This window comes from Camelina sativa, chromosome 20 (genome assembly GCF_030686135.1).
Source record: "Camelina sativa cultivar CO46 ecotype springtype chromosome 20, ASM3068613v1".
Classification (NCBI taxonomy): domain Eukaryota; kingdom Viridiplantae; phylum Streptophyta; class Magnoliopsida; order Brassicales; family Brassicaceae; genus Camelina; species Camelina sativa.
The window spans coordinates 20,438,853-20,457,187 of record NC_141899.1 but is presented as its reverse complement, the minus strand read 5'-3'; the positions used below and the strand labels follow the sequence as shown (position 1 = coordinate 20,457,187).

The 18,335-nt window shown below is 38.8% G+C and overlaps 1 protein-coding gene across 1 annotated transcript; it reads left to right on the top strand.

Annotated features, from left to right (window-relative positions):
- The first annotated feature begins 2,111 nt into the window (after positions 1-2,111).
- Positions 2,112-2,709, top strand: LOC147919193 (uncharacterized). Its single transcript, XM_087503887.1, has 2 exons — positions 2,112-2,174; positions 2,386-2,709. The coding sequence occupies exons 1-2, from the start codon at positions 2,112-2,114 to the stop codon at positions 2,707-2,709; spliced, it is 387 nt and encodes a 128-aa protein (XP_087360013.1).
- Positions 2,710-18,335: the final 15,626 nt, after the last annotated feature.

The following is an 18,335-nucleotide window of genomic DNA, read 5'->3' as shown; positions in this document are numbered from 1 at the left end:
CTCATCTTGGGACGCCCATTTCTAAGAACCGCAGGAGCTATGATTGATGTGAAAAGAGGAAAGATTCATTTGAATTTAGGAAAGGAAGCCTTGTGTTTTGACATCAACAAGGTGATGAGGAAGCCTAAAATTAAAAGACAAGCTTTCTACATTGAAGAAATGGATGTTTTGGCTGATAAGCTTTTGGAAGAGTTAGCCATAGAAGATGAGCCCCAAAACACTTTGACTGTTAAACAAGGAGAGTTTGGGTTACTAAAGGAAGATAGTGAAGGGTATGAGAAGATTCTTGACTCTCGCAAGCCTTCTAGTGATAATGGAAGCTTCCTTGAGTTGAAAGAGCAGGTGGTGAACTCAGTTGAATGGGACTCAAATGATGATTTGAGTGAGCTTAAAGAACCCAAGATTGATTTTAAACCATTTCCTAAAGGGCTAAGGTATGATTTTCTTGGAACAAAACTCTACTTATCCTGTTATTATCAATGAAGAATTTAGTGAACTATAAACTGTTACTCTCCTAGGTAAATTAAAGAACTAAAGGAGAGCTATTGGTTTTTCACTAGATGATATTAAAGGAATCTTTGAATCTCTTTGCATGCATAGGATACATTTAGATGATGAATCAATGACTTCCATTGAACCACAAAGATTGTTAAATCCTAACCTAAGAGATCTAGTGAGGAAAGAGATTCTAAAGCTCCAATACGGGTATCATATATCCTATATCGGATAGTACATGGGTTTCACCGGTACATGTGGTACCCTATAAAGGAGGAGTCACTGTTGTTAAGAATGATAAAGATGAGTTAATTCCTTCAAGGATTATAATTGGACATTGCATGTGTATTGATTATAGAAAAGTTAATGCCGCCTCTAGAATATCACTTCCCTTTACTGTTTATCGATCAAATGTTAGAACGGTTAGCAAACCATAGTCATTATTGCTTTTTAGACGGTTACTCAGGATTATTTCGTATATCAATATTTACATGTCTCGGTACCTTCATATATATATAGAATGCTGTTTGGACTATGTAATGCACCCGCTACTTTCCAACGGTGTATGATGTCCATTTTCTCGGATCTCATTGAAAATGTTGTTGAAGTATTCATGGATGACTTCTTTGTATATGAAGATTTTTTTTTCTTGCCTTTCTAATCTTTGCAGGGTTTTAAAGAGATGTGAAGAAACCAATTTGGTTTCGAATTGGGAGAAGTGTCACTTCATGGTGAAAGAAGGGATTTTGTTGGGACACAAGATTTCAGAGAAGGGCATTGAGGTTGATAGAGCTAAGATTGATGTGATGACCAATCTAGCACCACCAAATTCAGCAAGGAAATGAGAAGTTTCTTGGACCATGCTGGGTTTTATAGAAGGTTTATAAAAGACTTCTCAAAGATTGCTAGGCCTCTTACAAGGTTGTTGTGTAAATATGTTGCATTTGAGTTTGATGAGGAGTGTCTACAAGCTTTCAAGAAGATAAATGAAGAGTTGGTTAGTGCTCTAATAGTTCAAGCTCCAAATTGATATTGAACTATTGGAGCACTAACCAACTCTTTCTTTATATGGAACACTCTCCAAATCTAGTTTACCATTTGAATATCAATGCCTTTCTTGTCTTTAATCTCCAAATCTCCAAATCTGGAGTTGGTTAGTGCTCCAATAGTTCAAGCTCTAGATTGGAGTTCAAGCTCAAGAGTTGGATATTGTTGCTTCAAGAGTTTGATTTGGAGATTAAAGATAAGAAAGGCATTGAGAATTGAGTAGCTTTTCATCTATCTAGATTGAGGATTGACAATGAGATTCCAATCAATGATTCACTTCTGGAATAGCGGCTAATGGCAATTCAACTTCTAGATAAGAGCCATGAGACTTGGAAAAAGCTTGTAGAGGTCATAAGTTTAGAAGAGAATAGTCCTTCGTATGCAGATTATGTTAACTACCTAGCTTGTGGTCTTTAGCCACCAAACTTGGTGGGATATGCTAGAAAAAAGTTATTTAAGGACATCAATAACTACTACTAGGATGCACCTTATCTCTTCGCTTTTTGTAGGACAAAATTTATAGAAGATGTGTTTCTAAAGAAGAGATAGAAGGGTAGTAGAACTTTGTCATGGAGCAGCCTATGGGGGTCACTTCACCACATTCAAGACAGTTACAAAAATCCTTCAAGCTGGTTTGTGGTGGCCAAAAATGTTCAAGGACACTAAAGAGATTATCTCCAAGTGTGATTTATGTCAAAGAAAGGGAAACATCAGCATGAGCGATGAAATGCCTCAAACTAAGTTGAAGTGTTTGATGTATGGGATATAGACATCATGGGACCATTCCCTTCTTCATATGGTAATAACTACATACTTGTGGCTGTTGATTATGTGTCTAAATAGGTAGAAGCCATAGCTAGTCCTACTAATGATGCAAAGGTGGTGTTGAAGTTGTTTAAGACAATCATCTTTCCAAGGTTTGGTATTCCAAGAGTGGTCATAAGTGATGGAGGAAGACACTTGATCAACAAGGTCTTTGAGATTCTTCTCAAGAAGCATGGAGTGAAGCATAAGGTTGCTACTCCTTACCATCCTCAAACTAGTGGTCGATTTGAAGTTTCCAACAGGGAAATCAAGGTAATTCTTTTGAAAACAGTAGGTATCACAAGGAAGGATTGGACAAAGAAGTTGGATGATGCTCTATGGGCACACTTATATCATGGTTAAAAACCGTAAAAACCATGATATATCAACTCCCCCAGGCTTAGCTTTTGCTTGCCTTCAAGCAAAACAGAAACTTAGACCTGTTAAAGACGTTTGAAAACATATGAACTCACTCAACTGCAAGCAATTGATCTTCGCACTTCATCGCCTTGACTCTCAAGAATTTACTTCATACAACTTGTCAATAAAAAGCATCAACATTCCTTACTCAAATCCCACAATCCTCTAGAGTCTCTAGTTTTGCCATTGTAATCTCATTAAATAAATTAAAGCAAATAAAAGCGAGTTCTTACCTTGGGAATATCGATCAGTGGCATATGATCTATCTTCTTGCCAAGACATTCTTCATACATCTCTTTTCCTCTCTCTTTTCTCACTTACAAGGGGTTGATTTTTCTCTAATTTTCTAGAGTATCATTTTACATTTTTTATCAAACAATTTTTTATAGAAGTATGCACAGGTTTACGCGACATCCCTCAGCTCACTTATATCCTTCTTCTTTTTTTGTTTCTCCATTTTTTTATGATCTTTCTCTTTTTTTTTTAGAGTACTGAAGGGAAGAGAGAGGGGAGACATATTTTGAAAACTTGCACTGTCTTGTATGGCCCAAAGAAGAAGTCTAGTCCATTGATTTCCAACTCCCAAAGTAAGAGATTAAGTCCAGTTAAAATCTTGATAAAAATTGAGAAAACTTTAATTTAACCAGATATCCATTGAATAAGGCTTTCGGGATTGTTCATACAACTCATAGTCTTTTCCACACTTCGGTTCTGAGGTCAAACTTAATCAAGAGTCATTAGAGTGTTAGCAAAAGAATAGAAACTGTTAGTTAAAGATCATACCCAGAAGAAAAATTTGAAAAATTTGACTCAATAAAAATAAAATACGGTTTTGACTGACACAATAGAAACAAAAACATAGTTAGTAGTTAGTAGACACCTCCCCCAGACTTAAACAACATTGTCTCCAGTGTTATCAAGAAAGAGAGAAGCAAAGTTAAACAAAAATGTATTGAAAATTGTAATGAAAAGATGAACTGGTTACAGGTTACCCATGGGTCAACCAATGTTATTCTGTGAAGTTCACAGTGTCGACCGACACCATGAAGGTGTTGATTGACACCCTCTGCGGACAAAACATGATCGAAAATCCTTTGTTAGTTGCAGTTAGATTGTGTTGGTAAGTAATCCTTGGATGATTAGTCTGTTAAGAAGCATTCAAACACAAGTTAAAAGCAACATGATAGATAGATATTTCATTAGTTTCATACAAATCCAAACTCAAACTGACTCAATGCAAGAAGAAAAATGACTCAACCTAAAAAGGAAAAAGATAAAGAAAACCATGATTAGAAGCTAGGCAGTATCAGCACCTCGACCGGCAGGAGGGGATGGTGATCTGCGCCTAGTAGGAAAAATGCAGCGACACCTAGAAAATTCAGCAATAGCGTTTCAGATGGCACACATAGTGGAGGTCTGGTACTCCTGATAAGCTCCCTATTCCATGGTAGCAAAAGGTTGTGGAGGCTCTGGAAACTCAAATGCCGCGGTCCCAGAAGAAGAACCAACCTCAAAACCCCCATCAGGGTCAACCGCAGGTGCAACAGCAGGAGTAGTCCGCGGTACTCGATGGAGACGAGTAGGAGGACAAGCAACAAAGTCATCAGCAGTAGGAGTAAAACGTAACTGCTCCGCCTCATCACCAATGGTGGTAAGATCAGGTCGCGGCGGCCGAATCAAATGCTCTCCAGTGTCATTAGAAAACCTCCACATCAAATCCTGTTTCAGCCAAGTAGCACTCTTCAAGTAACCTTCATCCATGAGATTCCTCTTGGTGATGACACTGAAACCGTTGGTAGATATGTTCTTGAACTGAAAAATCGTGGTAAGAAGGCTCCCCACAGACTCAGTCTTAATACCAATACCCATAAACGGCTTGGCCTGCAGAGAGACCATGTGATGTGCAAAAACACTCCCAAAGTTAATAGCTCCAGGATCACTACGCTCAGTAAAAGGGTGAATCAAGTCACCAACTCTGAGGCCTAACAAGTACAGCTCTGAAGCTCTCAAGCTCTCATCTTTCCTGGTTCCATCTTACAAAAGAAAGTGTTGCCAATGGCACGATGAATATACCTGAGCGCTGGATGTCTGACATCTGACTGAAGAGACTCCTTGGAGTTATACTCTCCAATGCCTATGAAATACCAAAGAGTAGAAACACCCAAATACTGCTTTGGCAGAGAAGTGTGCTGAAAGAAATGGGGCCACTCGTAGATATCACAAATCTCAGAAAATCTTATGCCATAAGACTGCGGATCCTGCTTATCCTCATAAGTAATACTAATAAAAGCCATAAACTTACGCACTAAATCCGGATAACAATCATATTGCTTAGAGCATACAGTTCCCAAGCGCATCTTCTCTAACAAACCTAAAACCTCAGCATAAATTACCATCCTATGAATAATAGCAGGATCAACAAACCTGGTGGGTTTGATAGTAACTTCTAACCAAGCATTGTACACCATTGTCTCATACTCTCCCCCCACTGATTCAGCAATGGCCTGTTGATGAATACAGGCTTCCCAAGCTCAACAAGAGGTTCATCATCCCATTTCTTTTCAGTGCTAATCTTGGCATGTTCCTCCTTTGGCCATGGAGGGAGAGATGGAATGGGAGAAGGAAGAGAGAGGTCAGGCAAGGTGGTGGAGGGTCTCGCCGGAGCTCGCGGTGGCTGACGGTGGCCGGACTGGCGAGAAGAAGAAGCTTTGCCACCAGTCATTTTCTGTTTTTTCAGGAGTGACATCGCTCCAAACCAGGAAATTGACACTGGATCTGAAAAAAAGAGGGAAAATTGAGTGGGTTAGCACCAAAAATCACTCAAGACGGAACAAAATTGAAGAAGTTATGAAGTTTTGAAGTGTTTGGTCGGGTTTTGGAGGAAGGTGAATAATGAAGAAGACGGCTAGGGTTATAAAGGTTTTTCGCGTCTGTTCTCGATGTCGACCGACACCCAATTAGTGGTGTCGGTCGATGCTCATCAGTTAAACCCAGCCCACTAAAAATTCAAAGCCCATTAAACAAATCCAAAAGTATGTAGCCGGATAGCCTTTTATCTGTTATGCGGTCCAACACCGGTGTCGAACGACTCCCAAGTGGTGTCGGTCGATGCTATGCTCTAATCAATGCTGTCCGAACATTTTTATTGTTTTTTATATTATTTTTCTGAAACAAATAAAACTCAAAACTAAAAGTTAATATATTAACAAAAATAAGAAAATAGAAAATAATTAGTTTCTACCGGTGGGTTGCCTCCCACCAAACGCTTCTTTTAAGTCATTAGCTTGACTTGGCAACAGATTAGGCTGAGGGTGGATCGTCCAAATGCACAATGTGTACGTCTGGTATCTCGGCTTTCGCCCAATAATATTTCACCCTCTGACCATTAACGATAAATTTCTCTCCTTTGGAGTTCGGCAACACAATGGCTCCATATGGTCTAACCTCTTGAATGGCAAAACGACCGGATTAAGAGGAACATAGCTTACCTAGAAACAGCGTCAAGCGGTAGTTGTATAGAAGTACCTGGTCATTAGGCTCAAAGTGTCGTGAGATGATCTTTTTATCATGATAATCCTTTGTCCTCTCCTTGTACAGTTTAGAATTCTCAAATGCATGAAAACATAACTCATCCAACTTATTTAGTTGTACTAACCTTCTCTGAAGCTATCTTGGCATCAAAATTCATCAATTTAACAGTCCAGGCTGCTTTGTGCTCTAATTTCACTGGAAGATGACATGCTTTCCCATAAAGTAGATGGAAAAGAGTAGTGCCAAGTGGTGTTTTATAAGCGGTCCGATAATCCTAAAATGCATCATCTAACTTCATAGCCCAATCTTTCCTTGTAACACCTACCTTTTTCTCAAGAATCTCCTTAATCTGACGGTTGGAAACCTCAACTTGTCGACTAGTCTGCGGGTGATATGGAGTAGTGACTCTATGTTGAACTCCATACTTCTTCAACAGCTTGTCAAACACTTTATTGATAAAATCCTTACCTCCCTCACTGATAACAATTCGAGGCACTCCAAACCGAGAAAAGATAATGGTCTTAAACAGCTTAAGAACCATAGCATAATCGTTATTAGGACTTGTAATTGCTTCAACCCACTTGGATACATAGTCAACAACTACTAGGAGGTAGTGATTCTTGTAAGAGGAAGGGAATGGTCCCATAAAGTCTATGCCCCAACAATCAAAAACTTCAACCTCAAGGATGAAATTTTGTGACATCTCATACTCTTACTAATTTGTCCCCTTCTCTAACAAGCATCACATCGAGAGACAAACTCATGAGCGTCTTTGAACATTGTTGCCACCAAAACCCTGCTTGTAGAACCTTGGACACTGTCTTAAAGGTAGCAAAGAGTCCACCATAATCTGATCCATGGAAATGAAACAGAACATCAGGAACTTCAGTCTCAGCTAGACATCTTCTGTAAACTCCATCACTACAATGCTTATACAAGTATGGCTCATCCCAATAGTATCTTCTAAGTTCTCTCAAGAACCTCTTCTTGTGATAGCCTGTGAATTTGTCTGGTTCTACTTCTGCAGCAAGATAATTGGCTATATCAGCATACCAAGGTTGGTTGGAGCTAGCCACAGCGGCTACATCTCCATCAAGCGGCCAATTTGTCTCGGTAAAAGAGAGGTGTCGACTGAAACTTATGGTGGTTTTGGTCGATGCTGAAATATTGTCTCGAACATATACTTTGGTCTCGTAGGTGGTGTCGACCGACACCCAGGTGGTGTCGGTCGATGCTGGTTTAGCCGAAGGTGTATTCATCACGTTGTCAGTCTGAAAACCTGTATCAACAAAGTAAACATGTTCTTCAGGTAAAAAATCATGGATTGGAACATCATCATCAATCATAATCCTTGACAAGTGATCAAAAACACCATTCTCAACTCCTTTCTTATCCCTGATTTCAATGTCAAACTCTTGAAGAAGAAGAATCCATCTCAAAAGTCTAGGCTTAGCATCCTTCTTCTGCATCAAATACTTTAATGCAACATGATCAGTATGAACAATAACCTTGGAATCGATTAAATAAGACCGGAACTTCTCAAAAGCAAACACCACCGCCAACAACTCCTTTTCTGTTGTTGCATAGTTTCTTTGTACATCATCGTGTGTTCTGCTTGCATAGTAGATAGCATAAAGTTTCTTATCTTTCCTCTGTCCCAGCACTGCTCTAACTGCAAAACCACTAGCATCACACATTACCTCAAATGGTAAATCTCAATTCTGTGGCTGAACAATTGGAGCACTCACAAACTCTTGCTTGATCCTCTCAAAATCTATGCGGCATTCATGAATTCAAGCTTGAAATCTTTACACAGCAAAGCAGTAAGTGGCCTAGCTATCATGCTGAAATCCTTAATAAAACAACTGTAGAACCCTTCATGCCCAAGAAAGGTCCTTTCTGACTTCACATTTTCTGGTGGTTGAAGACCTGTCATCACCTCTATCTTAGCGCGGTCAACCTCTATTCCAGCTTCTGAAACCTGGTGGCCAAGCACAATACCATCTGTAACCATGAAGTGGCAGTTCTCCCAGTTAAGCACTAAATGCTCCTCTTCACATCTTGCTAGTACCTTACAAAGATTATCCAAACAGCTCTTGAATGAAGATCCATAAACTGAAAGATCATCCATGAATATCTGATGTTCATATATTTTACCTTGTTTTTCCCTTAGTTTATTCACATCTTTTGCATCTTTTGCTAATCATTTAAGCCATTATTGTGTAGCTTTAGCACTAATCATGCATTAGAGTTTAGTTGCATTGCATTTGCATCTTTTCATGCATAAACAGGTGATTTTGGAGCTTAAGGAGTATGGAAGCAATGGAGGAGAGATGTGAAGCAATCATGAGGAGGAAACAAGGGAGTTAAGGCTGAAGAACCAAGGTCCAGAGTCCAACTCGACCGCACACTCGACCAGACACTCGACCGTGTGCTGAGGAGGACTCGACCGAGTGGAGATTGCACGAGAGAAGCCAGCTCGACCAGCCACTCGACCGAGCACTGGTCGAGTTGACCGAGCTGTCGACTACTCTGACTTTTTCTATTTTTAGGGCTTCCACTCCCCTCCTATATAAAGCCTTGTACCTGCAGCCACCAAAGGAGTCCAGCTTTTTAGATATTCTCTAAACCTAGTTTTTACCCTTTTGGGAATTATTCCTTTTGCACTTTTATTTTTCTTAGATCTTGTACTTGAAAAAGACTAAATTCCTCAATATTGTTAGTTTCATAACTTTCTTAATATTGAGAATTTGAGTTTGATCCTTTGATTAATATTGAAGATCTTTGTTTCATCTTTCTAATAATGCAAGTTTCAATATTTTCTGGGTTTTTGATTTGTTTCATCATGTCTTGTTGTGAGTAGTCTTCTTAGGATCTTGAGGATGGTTAGGATGGATTGATCTTGTGGTTTGTGTGATTTGGTCAAGCTTGATTGTTGTAGATCTCTTCTAGGCTAGATGTTCTTAATGCTGATCCTGAACTGAGAGGTTAGGATCTGATTTCAAGCTCCTTAGCATCACACCAATGTTTAAGAAGCATAGATAAGGCTAGATCTAGAGCTTACCATTAGGCTTGCTAAGAGATTAGAGGTCTTGTTTGGTTTGAGATGTATTGCTTAATGCCTGCTTGTGTAGATTCTTTACTGTGTGAGAACAAGTCTAGAATTGCATAGGTTTGATTGTTTCTTGACCATGAGAGTGGGAGAAACTTGTCTTAGATTCATATGTCTAGAGGTTAGCTCAAAGTTTGCTTGAGATTTGTTGACCAAGTTAGATAACCACAATGATTAGTTCATCCCATGAATCCATCCTCAGGACCTTCTTTGTTTATTGATTTTAAAGTCTTAACCCTGTTGCTTGCTTGTGATTGATTCGTATTTGCATTGCTCTGTTTTTATTGTGTTGCTCTGTTTTCCGGATTTAGCCAACTCGACCTCCCACTCGACCTACACTCGGTCGAGTGTTTGCTCGAGTTCATCCCCAGAACTCTGGTTTATGTTTTGCATTTCATTCCTGTCTCATTCCTGTTTCATTCCTGTTGCATACATTTAGTTTTCAGTTCATTGATTGTCTTGCATTAGTTCATTAGTAGTAGTTTCTATTTCTGTTCTTGCTTCATTACTGTTTCAATCATTCAGTTTCATTTGCATTAGTTCTTGGTTCTTGTAGTTTATTTTCTGCATTTTACATTATCATTTTAGGATTGTTAGTGACAAGCAATCTTTACATTTGTCTTAACTTAGATTCATATGCACATCTTAACTGTTCACAAACACTCAGATAGGATTGATACCTCTTGTACTGCAATAGCATAAGGGGAATTGAAACACCCATCCATCATTCCATTCATATCACCATTGCTTACATCCATCATCATTAACCACCATACAAAATAAGCCTGTTTCAATTTGGCGCCGTTGCCCATTTGAGTGTGTTTTTGTGACATTTAGGATCCATATTAGTCTAAGATTAAGTTCGTATAACCACTTGTTCACTACTGCTCTTGTTTCTTCTCCTGCTTGTCTGTGATTGAGTTTCAGGTGCCAGCTCGACCATCAACTCGACCACCACTCGACCGAGTCGTGATCGAGCACTTGATTGAGTCAGACGCCGGATCTAAATAGACAGCACTTCCCAGTCGACTCGACCATCAACTCGAGCCTGTGCTCGACGGAGTGTCTGTTCGAGTCAGTAACCATGTTTCAAGGCAGTGAGTTCTATTATGCACCCATGCACCAACAACAAGGTTTCCAGACTCAATGGTGTCACACTCCAATGTTTCAGACCTACCAAGCCCAAGCACCTGACTTATGCACTATGATGCAACAATTGTTGCTTGGGCAAGCCAATAAGCAGATTGAGGAGGCAAGGCAGTTTGAAAAGCTGAACCAATAAGCAGATTGATGGCTTTGCAACAAGAGGAAGTGACAGCTTTGAAAGAAGAGGTTGTCATTGAGAAGAAAGATGAAGTGATGGCTTTGAAGGAAGAAGCAGTCATTGAAAAGAAGGAAGTAATGGCCATACAACAAGAGGTTGTCATTGAGAAGAAGGAGGAAGTGAAAGTCTTGAAGGAAGTAATGGCTATACAAGAGATTACCATTGCTTACAAAGAAGAGGAGAGAGGGCCTGACTTGAGCAAATTTGTTCAAAATCCTTCCTACAAGGACATGCTGCTTGAATTATCCAAGATGAAAGCTCAGGAACAAGACATGAAGGATCTAAAAGAGATTGGGGAAGCTGTTATACCAACAAAACTTGAAGATCCAGGATCATTTAATCTACCTTGCTCCATTAGTTACATGCACTTCAACAAATGTTTGTGTGACCTGGGAGCTTCAGTGAGCTTAATGCCATACTCAGTGGCTGAAAAGTTGGGGTATGAATACTTTAAGCCTTGTAATCTCTATATTGGCATGGCAGATGGATCCAAGAGGGATGTACTTGGGATAATTGAAAACCTTCCAGTCAAGGTAGGAAAGGCAAAAATCCCAACTGCTTTTGTGATCATGAACATGGATCAAGAGCCAGCAGATCCTCTCATCTTGGGGAGACCATTCTTAGCCACAGTTGGAGCTGTAATAGATGTTAAGATGGGAACCATCAAACTTCACCTTGCTAAAGACTTCACTATGAAGTTTGACATCAAGAATACTACTCATCAGCCTACTATTGAAGGTCAGCACTTTATGATAGGGAAAAAGGCTAGTTGTGAAGTTTTTGAGGAAGGAGGGAATCCTAGGATTTAAAGGTTCAGCCCAAGCTAAGACTGTCCAAAAACTAAAGGGTCCAATTCAAGTGCTAGCTGGTTTAGTGAAGGAACTTCAAGCTCAGCTCAACCAGAAATCTTTGAAGAAGGCAAGACCAAGACTCAAGCTTAAGAAGAAACAAAGTTCAAGTGCTAAGACGGAACACCAGGGTTACCAAATAGAACCAGGGGGGATTTCATCACCTCCTTGGTATTTAAACCAAGCCTGAAAAGGCATCAAAAGTCAAGCTTAGTGACTTTAAACAAGCTCACTAGGGAGGAAGTCCCTAAGGTATCTCTGTATATATTGCTTTGAAATTTTGGTATTTTGATTTCTGCTTTGGTACTTTCATGAACAGGGAAGCAAAGGAGACTGAATAGAAGAGGAAGGGACATGTAATGGAGACACGCAGTCCAGCTCGACCCCCCCACTCGGACACGCACTCGACCGAGTCACGGTCGATCGCCGTCATCGAGCTGCCCCAAAGTCCTTCTCCAAGCCACCAGCCTGACCCCAACTACTCCTATGACAGCATGCAGATGGATGTGGACAACTTCTTCCACAATCCCTAAGGTACCATCATCACCTTCACTTGTAAATATCATTGCATTTCATGTTGTGCTTTGTTTTGTTTTTGATCTTGAATCCTCAATCCAATTTCTTTCACACAGAGGACTGTGTGATTTAAGTTTGGGGGAGGGTTTGAGATAGCATTTGACATTGTGTTTTGTGTTCTTATTTCAAATTTTTATCATCATCATGTTAGCACTTGCATAAGCATCTAAGGCATAGAAAAACCATAAAAATTTGAAAATTTTTGAAAAAATCTTCATAAAAAAGAGTGTTCATGTAGTTTGCATTGCATATTAGGATCTTGTTTAGCATGTTTCATGTAGAATTGTATAATATTTGCATTAGGGATCTATGATGATTATTTCCTTGTTAGCTTGCTTCATTCACTAGACTAGGATCAAAGCCCAAGTTATTAGTACTTTGATGCTAGTTGAGTAGTTAGAAGCATAAGATTGAACCAAGCATTGAATTCTTGCATTGCATTTGGTTTAAATTGAAGCATGTTGAGATTTGAAACCATTTCCTATTTATAAGGACCTAATATTGACTTTTAATTATCAATATGTGCATTTCTTTAAACTCATGGATACCATATACATACTTGGATCATCTTTCTCCTTTTTACCACTCTTGTTGATCCAAGTAGCTGATCAAAACGTTAAGATCAGTTCCCCTACCCCTAAACCAAACCTTCTTTCAAGCCTTGTTGATTCTTAAGTGTATGAGGCCTATTTTTGGGATTGAGCTTGGTAGAAAGTGTTAGGTTTGAACTGACAAGAGTAAGACCTTGTGTAGTTCTAGTTTGCATTTTTCAAACTAGATAGGACTAGGTGGTTCACTTGTTGGGTTTGGGACTTGGCTGTTTTGAAAAGAAAAGAAAGAAAAGAGAAAGAAAAAGGGTAGAGTCTTTAAGAGGAGATTGTGTTTAAGCAAAGTCTAGTGAAAGGATGGGAAGAAAAGTGTTGTTTAAGATGGTTCTAGTTATGAAAAGAAAAGAAAGAAAAGAAAAGTTTAGCAAAATGCTTATATGTCTTAAGAATAAGAAGAAAAGAGAACCATAGCAAATAAGTAAGAATCCCCCATCCCACTAGAAAGATCAAATAAGAAAACATCTCCTAAGACTTGAAAACCAAAAGAGAAAAGGGTTAAAGAGAAAAGAAGAAGTAAAGGGTAGCACTAGGATCATTTGGGTTTAGATTGCTAGGATAAACACTTTGGGTGTCTTTGGGTCGACAAGGTTTTATTCTTGTATGTGTCTAGGTGTTCTTACCTTTAGCATTCTTCTAAAGCTCAATCCATTTTCATGAGAGAACCTTGATATTGACAAGCCCCACTCTAAAAAGAGACCATCATTGTCTCAAAACCCTTTATTACCAAGCCAAATGAGTTTAAGCATTGCATAGAATTGATTCATGTTCTTGATTAATGAATGTTAAAGGAAATGGTTGATTTGAATGCATATGGATAACTAAGGCTCAAATCAATAAAGGTTGTGATATGCTTGTCTAAAATCTTTTATTCCAGCTCATTCAACTTGCATCATAGTATTAGTAACTTGGACATTGATTCTAGATGGTCTATTTGCAAGCTTTAGGAGCTGAGATCCCACTTTTAAACCTCACTTACCTTCTTATGTCTTGTTTATTTGCTTGAGGGCAAGCAAAGACTAAGTTTGGGGGTGTTGATGTTCATATATTTTACCTTGTTTTTCCCTTAGTTTATTCACATCTTTTGCATCTTTTGCTAATCATTTAGGCCATTATTGTGTAGCTTTAGCACTAATCATGCATTAGAGTTTAGTTGCATTGCATTTGCATCTTTTCATGCATAAACAGGTGATTTTGGAGCTTAAGGAGTATGGAAGCAATGGAGGAGAGATGTGAAGCAATCATGAGGAGGAAACAAGGGAGTTAAGGCTGAAGAACCAAGGTCTAGAGTCCAACTCGACCGCACACTCGACCAGACACTCGACCGTGTGCTGAGGAGGACTTGACCGAGTGGAGATTGCATGAGAGAAGCAAGCTCGACCAGCCACTCGACCGAGCACTGGTCGAGTTGACCGAGCCGTCGACTACTTTGACTTTTTCTATTTTTAGGGCTTCTACTCCCCTCCTATATAAAGCCTTGTACCTGCAGCCACCAAAGGAGTCCAGCTTTTTAGATATTCTCTAAACCTAGTTTTTACCCTTTTGGGAATTATTCCTTTTGCACTTTTATTTTTCTTAGATCTTGTACTTGAAAAAGACTAAATTCCTCAATATTGTTAGTTTCATAACTTTCTTAATATTGAGAATTTGAGTTTGATCCTTTGATTAATATTGAAGATCTTTGTTTCATCTTTCTAATAATGCAAGTTTCAATATTTTCTGGGTTTTTGGTTTGTTTCATCATGTCTTGTTGTGAGTAGTCTTCTTAGGATCTTGAGGATGGTTAGGATGGATTGATCTTGTGGTTTGTGTGATTTGGTCAAGCTTGATTGTTGTAGATCTCTTCTAGGCTAGATGTTCTTAATGCTGATCCTGAACTGAGAGGTTAGGATCTGATTTCAAGCTCCTTAGCATCACACCAATGTTTAAGAAGCATAGATAAGGCTAGATCTAGAGCTTAGCATTAGGCTTGCTAAGAGATTAGAGGTCTTGTTTGGTTTGAGATGTATTGCTTAATGCCTGCTTGTGTAGATTCTTTACTGTGTGAGAACAAGTCTAGAATTGCATAGGTTTGATTGTTTCTTGACCATGAGAGTGGGAGAAACTTGTCTTAGATTCATATGTCTAGAGGTTAGCTCAAAGTTTGCTTGAGATTTGTTGACCAAGTTAGATAACCACCATGATTAGTTCATCCCATGAATCCATCCTCAGGACCTTCTTTGTTTATTGATTTTAAAGTCTTAACCCTGTTGCTTGCTTGTGATTGATTCGTATTTGCATTGCTCTGTTTTTATTGTGTTGCTCTGTTTTCCGGATTTAGCCAACTCGACCTCCCACTCGACCTACACTCGGTCGAGTGTTTGCTCGAGTTCATCCCCAGAACTCTGGTTTATGTTTTGCATTTCATTCCTGTCTCATTCCTGTTTCATTCCTGTTGCATACATTTAGTTTTCAGTTCATTGATTGTCTTGCATTAGTTCATTAGTAGTAGTTTCTATTTCTGTTCTTGCTTCATTACTGTTTCAATCATTCAGTTTCATTTGCATTTAGTTCTTGGTTCTTGTAGTTTATTTTCTGCATTTTACATTATCATTTTAGGATTGTTTGTGACAAGCAATCTTTACATTTGTCTTAACTTAGATTCATATGCACATCTTAACTGTTCACAAAACACTCAGATAGGATTGATACCTCTTGTACTGCAATAGCATAAGGGGAATTGAAACACCCATCCATCATTCCATTCATATCACCATTGCTTACATCCATCATCATTAACCACCATACAAAATAAGCTTGTTTCAATATCTCCATATAATCTTCAATCATATTAGTGAAGATAGATATCATGCATCTCTGAGACCAAAAGGCATTCTGCGGTAAGCAAAAATGCATAGGGATAAGTGAAGGTGGTGATCCCTTGGTCATCGGGATGAATCAGAGTCTGGAAGAATCCTGAATAACCATCCAAAAAGCAGTAGTATGGATAATTGGTTAACCTCTCAACCATCTGATTAATGAAGGGAAGCGGGAAGTGATCCTTCCGGGTTGTGGCATTCAGTTTCCTGTAGTCTATGCACATCCGATGGCCAGTAATTGTCCTTATGGGATTAGCTCATTCTCGTCATTCTTTACCACTGTGACTCCTCCCTTCTTATGAACAACATGTACTGGACTAATCCAATTGCTGTCAGAAATCGGATAGATGATCCCAGCATTTAGCAATTTCATGATTGCTTTCTAAACAACATCTTGCAAATTTGGACTTAGCCTCCTCTAATGCTCAATAGATGTCTTAGCTCCCTCCTCAAGATGAATCCTATGCATAAAGTCTGATAAATCCCTGTTATGTTATCAAGAGAATAGCTAAGAGCCTTGCGAAACTTGCGCAGCTTGCTTAGCAATAAAGTGAGCTCTGCATTTTTTAAGGAAGCATTAACAATAACATGATATAGAGAATTTTCACCCAGAAATGCATACCTTAAACCTGCAGGAAGTGGCTTGAGATCAAGCTTTGGAACTTTCTCAAAACTCCAATCCAAAAATTTCCCAGCTTGTGCAAAAGTACTAACCAATTCCTCTTGACCAACCATTTTTTTCACTTGCTCATGAGCTTCTAGAAGCTTGAAATACCTAACAATAATGTCATCTAAATTCTCAGCTTCTTCAGCAGAAGCAACCAATGCCCTCTCCAGTGGATCTTCAGGATGCAGCTCCTTGAATATTTCTTCAGCAAGATTAGACAATGTGTCCACATATAAAGTCTGACCATCAATAGTTGGCCTCTTGACCAGCTTGTCCATGTCAAAATGCATCTGTAGATCACCAACATTAAGTCCAACCTGCAGCAGTGGCTAAGAATGATCTTCCTAGGATAAGGGGGTCCTTAGGCTCTTCTTCATATTTTAATACCACAAATTCAGTAGGTATCAAGCAATCGCCAATCTTAACTGGAACATCTTCAAGAACACCATCAGGAATACGAACTGATCGATCCGCAAGGATAAAAGTGATCTTGGTAGGCTTGAAGTCTGTCATTCCCAGGCTGAGTGCTATTGATCTGGGCATCAAGTTGAAACTAGAACCAAGATCACACAAAGATCTAGCAAATCGGTCAGTGAAAATAGAACAATCAAGAACCAGGTTGTTAACGTGGTTGGCAGCTCCACATGTGTCTACTGAAGGAGGGTGTCAATCGACACCTTGTTGGCGTCGATCGACACCTTGTTGGCATCGGTCGACACCATCGGCCTGCTCCTCAGTGACAATATTGTCAGCAATCACGTTGCCTTCTGCATCAATCTTTTGGCCCTGCTCATTGCGCAAGTGGTCATCTTGATCCCTCAAAACACCAACCTCATCAGGTCTCAGAATGATTGTGTTAACCATCTTCAATGATTTGGTTGCTTTTCTGTTTTCACTCTCTAACTTTCCCAACTCTTGGTTTGAAAGCTTCACAGTTGGACCAGTCTTATTGTTCTTAGTGTTAGGCTTAGGAGGCATAAATCTGAAACACACAAGAAAAGAGAAACAAAAACGTGTTAGTTGCAAATAAAAAGAAAAATTTAGACAAAACTAAAAACTCAAATCTTATGGTAGATCAAAAGAGTCCTCGGCAACGGTGCCAAAATTTGATATGCTCAAATTTAACCCTGAGCTACTCTCTCAAATTAAGAGATCGCTATAGTACTTAGGTGTCGAATTCCACAACGACTCAGATCACACAATAGATTATAGAGTGTTATAATTACGCTAAACATAATGATTTGTATTAAAATAAATGCAATGCAAAATACTAAAATAAGTTGCGTAAATTCAAAGGATTATATAGCTAGGTCTAGGGAATTTCTTAGGAAATTACAGAATATTAAATCAATCAATTAATTAGGATCCAAGCAATTAAAATTATATCTAGAACTCTAAACTCTTTTGTAAAATAAATCAGTTCTTACTGCAAATGTTATCTAAGTTTAAAACCCGAAAATCCAAATCTCCTTGTAAAATTCAAGTTAAAAACCAGCTTTGAAAACAAGTTTAGATTATTCACAAATTTACTAATTAAAATCTCTTTGTAAAAAGTAATTTTGCTTCAAAGGTTTTATCAGACAAATCAATTATACTCTCATATTAATATATTTTCTTAAGTTATTAATTCTAGGTGATCAATCAAAAATTAATATGAAGAACAACCTATGATGAAGATCTAAGAAGATAATGAATCCTAAATAAACAGATCTAATAGTCAATAAAAACTTTGTGAAAAACCCTGAACCTAACAAGCAAACTATTCAGGCATGTTCAATGAATCACAAAACATCTTTCTGAATAATAAGCAATAGATATTAAAAAGTTAGAAGGGAGTTTAGTATTGATCAAGATCGAGTAAGCTAGGAGGTGTTCGTATGGTCGTCCGTACAAGTAGGTTAAGGGGCCGTGTCTTACATAAGAGGCCGAGTCTTACCATGTCCCATGGAGTGAAGAAAGAGGCCACAATGATCTAAGGCCCAAGAGAAGGATCGAGAACCTCCTTATAGCCGTTAGGCGAGAAGGAAGAAGAGAGTCACGGGTTTGGT

Coding starts and splice junctions, on each gene's coding strand:
- LOC147919193 (XM_087503887.1), top strand. CDS start 2,112: ATGGAGCAGCCTATGGGGGTCACTTCACCACATTCAAGACAGTTACAA. Junction 2,175..2,385: donor TACAAAAATCCTTCAAGCTG/GTTTGTGGTGGC, acceptor GTGTCTAAATAG/GTAGAAGCCATAGCTAGTCC.